This window comes from Nicotiana tabacum, chromosome 11 (genome assembly GCF_000715075.1).
Source record: "Nicotiana tabacum cultivar K326 chromosome 11, ASM71507v2, whole genome shotgun sequence".
Lineage (NCBI taxonomy): Eukaryota > Viridiplantae > Streptophyta > Magnoliopsida > Solanales > Solanaceae > Nicotiana > Nicotiana tabacum.
In genome coordinates this window covers 170732966-170742195 of record NC_134090.1, presented here as the reverse complement: position 1 = coordinate 170742195, position 9230 = coordinate 170732966, and the positions used below count along the sequence as shown (strand labels likewise).

The 9230-nt window shown below is 37.2% G+C and overlaps 1 protein-coding gene across 1 annotated transcript; it reads left to right on the top strand.

Moving 5' to 3' along the window:
• Nucleotides 1-1678: 1678 nt before the first annotated feature.
• Nucleotides 1679-8138, top strand: LOC107803368 (putative apyrase 7). Its single transcript, XM_075225717.1, has 3 exons — nt 1679-1891; nt 4337-6494; nt 7267-8138. The coding sequence occupies exons 2-3, from the start codon at nt 4502-4504 to the stop codon at nt 7572-7574; spliced, it is 2301 nt and encodes a 766-aa protein (XP_075081818.1). The 5' UTR covers nt 1679-1891; nt 4337-4501; the 3' UTR covers nt 7575-8138.
• Nucleotides 8139-9230: the final 1092 nt, after the last annotated feature.

Genomic DNA, 9230 nt, shown 5'->3' with positions numbered 1-9230 from the left:
AGTCTTCTCTTTTTTCTTAAACTCCGTACTCAGTCAAATAATTTCACATAAATTGAAACGGAGGACGTATATAGATGCACAAAACAGATTTTGCCTTATATGCACTATGTAATTTTCCGACAAAGGGGGTTCAATATTTGTTTCAGCCCTCTAAATCTACACTAATCATATGTTCACTTTGTTTTTCGAAATCTAATATTGATAGCTAATTTAGAGCTCAATAATACTTTATTTCTTGTCTATCGATATTTGTATTACTGTACTCGGAAGCTCTGCTCCCAGAACCATGCTATCTGCTAAGTCTTGCATTTTATTTAATTTATTTATCATTTTGGGATCAAATCAATTCGTTTATCTATAAATCACATATAAATTCAACTGTATCGTTCTACGAGATAAACATATATGTATACATTTTATTCTCCAGTTTTCTTGTATTTGGATAGAGCACTAACATTGTATGTATCGGTGGTCCAGTGGCCAATAGACAACCGACAAACTGCTAACTGCCAATTCAAAACTCATGACTTATCTGTAAAAAGATGTCATGGATTTTATGCATCCGGAACGACGTCATTATTTTGACTCAAACAGCCTAACGGTAAAAATGCTGGCGGGATTTTTGGTCTATTACTTTTAATCTTTTCTTCATTCCCATGTAACCGTGTCACCGAGCAACGCACGTTTGGTATTTCTTTTTTTTTTCTTGAGATTTTTAATTAAGAGAAATTTAATTAACATTAAATTTATAATATTTTTATCAGTTAGGTATGAGAAAATTAATCGATCAAATATGACTTAACTTTTAAAGTTTGATAAAATAAATCCGTTAAACAAATTGAGATGAGAGTACATTGTTAACAATGTTGAAAGAGATTCTTTGACCGGTTCTGAACAACAATAATGACAAATCCAGTGAAATTATACAAGTGAAATTCTTTATGAGTTATCTAAGTATAAATATTGAGAGTTGAATTCATAACACATTATTCCAAAGCGGTTAATTTTTATTGATGACATGTTAAGAATATCAATAGTATTATATTATTAAAAGTGAATTACAATCATTTTCATATAGTTAACATAGATTGAAGAGAGGTATGTTTCAAACAACAACAATAACAAAACCTCAGTATAATCCCATAACTGGGGTTTCGAACAATAATAATATTTTAGTGTAAAACCTTTATAACTGTCAATATATTTTAGTTAATCTTATTTTGAATAATCTTAACTACAAAAGCGTACATTACTTTTTTATTTTAATCCTTGAACATTTTCTATACAATAATTTTAAAAGAAGTTATATGCATATATTAAAAAGTAAAAATGCTAAAATTTAATTATGTATTATTCAAAAAATTTCAGCTTCATTCATTGTTAATTTTTTTTGATCCTTTTATACCATTGAAATAAGAAAAGTATCTCCTATTTGTCCTTTGCTATTAACATAGCTGGAGCTTAAATGAGTGAACTTCATATATCTAAATTTCTTGAGAAAAAATATAATCATAAATTTACTCCTTCACTTTTTGGCTACAATTTAAAATTATTTTCTAAGTTAGAGTCTCCTTATGGGTTAATGGCTAAATTAAGACCCCCCCCCCCCAATAAATGGGGATGAGATTAAATAAAGTAATTTCAAATATATTAGATAAAATTCACCATTTTCCGTCTTAATTTAAAACAATTGGGAAAAAGGTTTTGAACAAGCGTAAACAACGACCAAGACCTGTTTGGTTGGTAAATTTCTTCAGTTCTATTTATAAAGCAAATCTCCTTTTAGATCTGTTTCATTTTCAAAGCCTTCTTCACGATCTCTCAAAACTGAGGGTAACAGCCAAACGAGTCACACTCCTTTCTACTCCATCAAACGATTTTTTACCGATCCGTAAGTAAATTTACCGATTTTCATATGCATTTTCACGAATTTATTTACTGTTTTAGAATCATTTTAGGATTTGTATGATTTTATGAGATCTAGTTGATTAATGCTGAAATGTTGATACTGAAATTCGGCCCAAAAATAATGGCATTTTAACTACAAAAGAAAGATTGTGATTATCGTACTTTTATGTAGTGTTTAAATGTAGGTATTTTATTTCGAAAAGATTAAGAAATAATGATATACGGATTCACACTGAATTTGAATTTACTGATTGAATTTTCCATTCTTTTTGAGTAATGATGTAGATGTGCTTTATATATGCTACAAGAAACTCGAGCATAAAGTGATGAGTGGTAAGTTTATGTTTAATTCAGCGGCGGATGTATATTATTAGTTTTAGGTTGAGTTCAACCCAGTAACTTTGGCTCAAACCATGGGTATGTGTTAAGAAATCTACTAAATATGTATACAATAACAACAACAACCCAGTGAAATCCCACACGTGGGGTCTGGGGAGGTTAGTGTATATGCAGACCTTACCCCTATCCTGGGAGGTAGAGAGGCCGTTTCCGATAGACCCTCGGCTCAAAAAAGATGAAAGGAAAGAGTATAAGCAAGCAATATCAACAAAGAAGGCCAGAAAAACAATAACGACAAAGGAAACAATAGCAACAAGCTGTACCAACAACAAAATACTAAGAAATCGAGGTAAAAGATAATGGGGAAACAACATGAACTACTAGAAATCTAAGACAAGGAACTACCAAACTAACCCTAAAACCATGGGTATGGAACAAAAATACACTCGACTGCCTACTAACTTTCTATCCTAATTCTCGACCTCCACACCCTCCTATCAAGGGCTGTGTCCTCGGTAAGCTGAAGTTGCGACAAGTCCTTCTTGATCTTCTCCCCCTTTAGGTCTCCCTCTGCCTCTACTCCTACCCATCAAAGCCAACCACTCACACCTCCTCACTAGGGCATGTGGGCTTCTCTTCTTCACATGCCTGAACCATCTCAGTCTCGCTTCTTACATCTTGTTCTCCACGCGGGCCACTCCCACCTTCATCCCGATATCTTCATTCCTAATCTTATCCAATCTGGTATGCTCGCACATCCATCTCAACATTCTCATTTTTGCTACTTTCATCTTCTGGATATGTGAATTATTGACTGATATGCACTTTGCCCCGTGCAACATAGTCGGTTTAACCACCACTCTGTAGAACTTACCTTTGAGTTTCGGTGGCACAGTCTTATCACACAAGACACGGGATGCTAGCCTTCACTTCATCCACCCGGCTCCGATGCGGTGTGTGACATCCTCGTCAATCTTTCCATTCCTTTAGATCATAGACCCAAGAAACTTGTAACTTCCTCTCTTGGGAATAACTTGTGAATCCAGCCATTTCCACCACCCTTTCCCGAACCTTCATAGTATAACTAAGTAATTTGATGCCCCTATTGTTGTTGCAATTTTGGATATCACCTTTGTTCTTGTATAATTGAATCATCATACTCCACTGCCATTCTTCTGGCATCTTCTTCATAGTTCATCCTAAAAATAACGTTAAACAACCCGGCAAGCCACTCCAAGCCTGCCCCACCCAAGTGCTTCCAAAATTCCATTGGAATTTCATCTGGCTCGTCGCTCTGCCCCTGCTCATCTTACGCATAGCCCTCTCGTCCTCCTCGATTTCTATGCTCCTACATGTATAAATATGAAATTGCGAATCGAGTAACTCAAATGGTCAGCGGGTTTAGTGGCATCATGAATTCAAATCATGGATTTCCCGTGGTGTAATTTATTTGATCTATCCGTGGTGGCATGTTTATCTTCTTATTTTTAAAATCCATACGGGTAAAATGTTTATATTACTAGTGCAAAATTCTAGGAAAAATGAAGGTTGGAGATGTTTGAATCGACTAGTTCGCAGTCCCGTATAAAACTTTACCTAACAAAAAAGAAGTCACAGTCCCATACTAGTTGGGGCCGGCTGTATGAATACTCTATATCTATTCCGCACTATTTGTGTACAAAAGAATAAAATATTTGGAGGATTCATGGTAGTATGACCATTTTTACATTGTCTGTCAACCAACCACCACTCATCTTCTTTATTTGGACTTGAGGCTGGCTATGCGAAGCTCGTATATTTAGAGTTAAGCAAGGGGACGCACATAGAAATACTGTGTCAATGACTTGGTGCATATGCTGTAATTGAGCATATACTTCGATGTGATAGGTCTTTTTGGTTCATCTTCAGTTGAGTTGCTTCACGTGTGGGTGCCATTAAACACATACTAACTTAATTACTGAAGCATGATGTAGATACTGGAGATCTACGGCCATAGCCCCTCTTTGATTCTCCTTACCATTACACCGCATTCAAATGATTTTGATTCATTTTTAATATTTCGTTATTCTTTCTGGGATAATCCCTGCAGGACACTCTTCCCTTACAGGTCCCGTTGGTGTATCATGTGCTATGCTTATGCGGCTGACTTATCTACTGTATGATGATAGTCAATAAGCTTTTCATGTACAATGCAAGAATGGACTAGAAAACTCTGGCGTGAAGAGTAACTTTGCTTAGAATTTGTAGTGCAAGCATGGTGCTTAACAAAGTTACAGAAATTGTTTCCGCTGCAGTGGCTCGTTTTTCGAACCCAAAGACGTCTAGCACTCCATATCCATCATCGGGGTTACCACCTCTGCCAGGTTCACTTAATATTTCTAGCTTAGATCAGAAGAACAAGTTGAGACTTTCCTCATCCCTTCAGGATCTTTCTGCATACCGGCGGCTTGATCTGGAAGATGGTGATCTTAACCCTGAAATAGAGAGGGGTTCAACTAATTTAAAACGGCTAAATCTTTTCAAGAGAGAAAATTTGGGTACAAGCTTCTCCAAGGTGAAGGGGTCACCAGCAGTCAATTCTGCACGAACGAAATGGAAGCGAGTTATCTTAGTTCTCCTCTGCTTGCTATTGGTTGCATTTCTCTTATATATGTTGTTTTTTTATCTTAATTTATTCCGCGGAGAGTCAAAGTTTTATGTTGTGCTTGATTGTGGTAGTACTGGGACTCGTGTTTATGTATATCAATCATCCCCTAACTATAAAAAAGATAGCGATCTCCCTATTGTATTGAGATCACTGCCAGAGGGTTTCCAGAGAAACTCAAGATTACAGAGTGGACGGGCTTACAACAGAATGGAGACAGAACCTGGATTTGACAAATTGGTGCACAACACATCTGGCTTGAGAAAAGCAATCAAGCCACTAATTAAGTGGGCAGTGAAGCAAATCCCCAAGCATGCGCATAAATCTACTTATCTCTATCTTTATGCTACGGCTGGGGTCCGCAGGCTGCCAAATTCAGATTCAGAATGGCTTCTCAACAATGCTTGGTCCATTTTAAAAAGTTCGCCTTTTATGTGCAAGAGAGAATGGGTTAAAACTATCACTGGCATGGAGGAAGCCTATTATGGATGGATAGCTATGAATTACCACACCGGTATATTGGGGGCAAAACCTAAAAAAGGAACATTTGGTGCACTTGACTTAGGTGGCTCATCGTTGCAGGTTACTTTTGAGAGCAAGGAAAATCTCCCTGATGAAACTAGCTTAGAGCTGAATATTGGTGCAGTTAATCATCATCTTACTGCTTATTCCTTAGCAGGATATGGCCTGAATGATGCTTTTGACAAGTCTGTAGTTCAGCTTCTCAAGAGGCTTCCCAAGATCAGTAATGCAGATCTCACCAGTGGAAACATTGAGATCAAGCATCCGTGTTTGAATTCTGGTTACAAGGAGCAATATATCTGTACTCATTGTGTTTCCCTATACCAAGAAGGTGGTAATCCTACCACTGGGAGAGAAGTTTCTGGTAAAGGGGGAAAGCCTGGAGTTCGTGTTCAGCTTGTTGGAGCTCCAAAATGGGAAGAATGCAATTCACTTGCAAAAGTTGCTGTCAATTTGTCTGAATGGTCTGGCAAAAATCCAGGAATTGATTGTGAGTTGCAGCCCTGTGCTCTTGCAGAAAATCTTCCTCGTCCTTATGGCCAGTTCTATGGTATGTCTGGTTTTTACGTGGTATATCGTTTTTTCAACTTGACCCCTGATGCTGCGCTGGATGATGTATTAGAAAAGGGTCAGGAATTTTGTGAGAAGACTTGGGATATCGCAAAGACTAGTGTTGCACCTCAGCCTTTCATAGAACAGTATTGCTTCAGGGCACCATATGTTGTCTTTTTGTTGAGAGAAGGCTTGCACATTACTGATAGTCAGGTAACCATTGGTTCCGGAAGTATTACTTGGACGCTAGGTGTTGCACTGTTGGAAGCTGGAAAGGCAGTTTCAACTGGGGTGGAATTTATTAGTTACAAGCTATTGCTCATGAAGATGCACCCAATTATTCTTTTTGCTATTTTGTTTGCTTCATTAGCTGTTCTTCTTTGTGCATTATCTTGTGTTGGGAAGTGGATGCCCAGGTTCTTCCGTAGGCAATATCTTCCCCTTTTTGGGAATAATAGTGCTTCATCCACATCTATAATCAACATTCCAGCTCCTTTCAGTTTCAGGCGGTGGAGTCCTGTTATTACAGGTAATTTCTTCTGAAAATCATGTGTACCGTGCTATTCTAGTTTAGAATATGTCCATCGCTGTCCTTGTTAGGGAAATCAAAACAAAAATATCATCGCTTTTATGGGTAGGAAGCTCTTTTGAAATCAAGTTCACCTCTGTGCCCCATTTATCTGTTTATTGGAAGCTTTTTATACTAGCTTGAATTATACATCTCTGACAGTACTAATTTCAAAGTCTAATTTGGAACAAAATATGATAATTTCACTGATTATAAAAAAATGATGGCTTCAGAAATGAAGTCACACTAAATATACACAACAATTGCCTTTATACCAGTTGTTAATGCTAATTGTCATATTAAGGCTTCAGCAAAGTGGAGTTGAATGGAGTTTTTTATGCCTCCAGCGTAGACAGTTTCCTCTAACTTATGATCTTTTCTTGTTGTCATAGACCGTCATCTTCTAAAGGAGCAATTCTGTTTAAACTATTAGTACTGGCTCAGGAAGATTACCTTTTGGTAAGAATAATCAATAATTGTTGTGGATTAGAGTGAGAAGGTAACACCAGTTTTTGAGTCATATAGATAACAAACATACTTATGACACCGTCTTGATATTTAAGGAGCAATGAATTTGACCTATTTCCACGGTTCCTATATTGAGATCTCTGTGCCTTACTAATTATGAGTTGAAAAATCGACTTAACACTTTATAGTTCGCTTTTATATTGCTGTTACTATTAGCACTATTTCTCAGATATCCTTTCTTAGATCACGCCAATTTGTCTTTCAGGTGAAGGAAGAGTGAAAATGCCACTCAGTCCAACAGTCGCTAATACACAACAGAGACCATTTGACACTGGGCATGGTTTCGGTGGCAATGGTATCCAGCTCACTGAATCTTCTTTATATTCATCATCTAGCAGTGTCGCACATAGTTTTTCATCAGGGAGCTTGGGTCAGATGCAATTTGAAAGTAGTAGCACGGGTTCCTTCTGGTCCCCACACAGAAGCCAACAACGTCTCCAGAGCAGGAGATCCCAATCACGAGAAGATCTTATTTCTTCACTGGCTGAAGTGCCCTTGCCTCCAAAGGTTTAAATCTGATGGTAATATTGCTCTTTGAAGAGAAAATCATGAGGCTGATGATTGCTAATGGCTCATTAGCCAAATTGCTAATTACCATCATCTATGAATCTCATGATATACGCCTGTCCTACGTTCTCCTTTAGAGGCACCATAATGAGGCTACTACTTATTCATCTGACATTACATAGAATAGATTCATGACACGGACATTATCAGCCAAAAGAAGTCTGGCCTCACTAAGCCAGGCGACTGTGCAGAACAGCCGATAACTTGTTACTATGAGGAGCTTGGCAAAGATTTGCATCCTGTGAATACTGGGGATACTAATGAACTCCGACTATTACTCCAACTTGATAGTCCAAAATTTCACATGATTTGAATGGAGGAGATTCTCTAAATATAGTCCTTGATGTGAATGAGGTAGCCGGCTTGTAAATGGTCAAATTGCAGGTTAGGTTAACTCGAGATTTTGGCAACTCATTCTCTACTCATATTTCACACAGTATACATGTTTCTTAATTCTTTGTACTACCACTATTCTAATGCTATTTAGAGAATTCAACATTTTCACAAGCATTATTCTGATATTAATAGAATACATAGCTAAGAGCATTGAGAAAGTCACTGTGCTGTCTTTAGAAAGGGTAGTCTGAGGGAATCAGCATGAAGATGTAAATGGTTTGTCCTGCACCAAACAACAACAATAACAACCCAGTAAAATCCTACAAGTGAGGTATGGGGAAGGTAGTGTGTACACCTTACCCCTACTCCGAGGGAGTAGAAAGGCTGTTTCCAATAGACCCTCGGCTCAGGAAGACGGGTTGTCCTTAACCAAAGTGGAGAATTTGTTTGCAGGTTATTGTCATCCACCCTACTTGACACTGTCAGATGTCTTGTAGCAGCTGCTCTCATTTTATAAAGCTTTATGATAAAAAATTGTGCAGAGGTACTCCTAATGCATCACATGTCACTTGTTACGCGCCTTCTAAAATTTCTTGCTTCACAAAAGGAATGCTGCAGGGAAAGAATTCTTCTCAAATTTTGGCTCAGCCACCTTCTGCAGATCCTTTGAATCCTCAACAGCCTCAGTTCTTCCCGGGGCCTAAAAAAAGGCTAAGAGCATAAGAAAATCCTCCTTTACCTTTCACCGGAAACACTATACCACCATCGACACAAGGTCAACTAGGTTATGTACCTAACGACACGTATCATTAGGGGTATTCATGGTTCGGTTTGGATCGGTTTTTCCCTAAAAAGAAACCAAACCAAGTAATTCAGTTTTTCAAATATTAGAACCAAACCAAACCAATTAAGTCGGTTTTTTCTCGATTCGGTTTATATCGGTTTTTCGGTTTTTTCGGTTATTTGTCGGTTTTTTCTTAAATATAAGATATACACTACCAAACACACATTTCGGCGACCACATTTTCAACGTAACACTATCAAATCAATTGTCCTTTGAAAAATCTATTATTTACCAATATATATTGATGATAATTGAATCAAATAATGATGAATAATTTAAGGACTCAATTAAAAATATATTATTTTTAACATGAAATAGATTCTTACACTTAACAAAAAAAAACTATCAATTAACCTAGAATGTAAAGGTAAAGGACTATACTAAAAGTGCAAACAATTAATATTTACTATAAAAATTTTAAA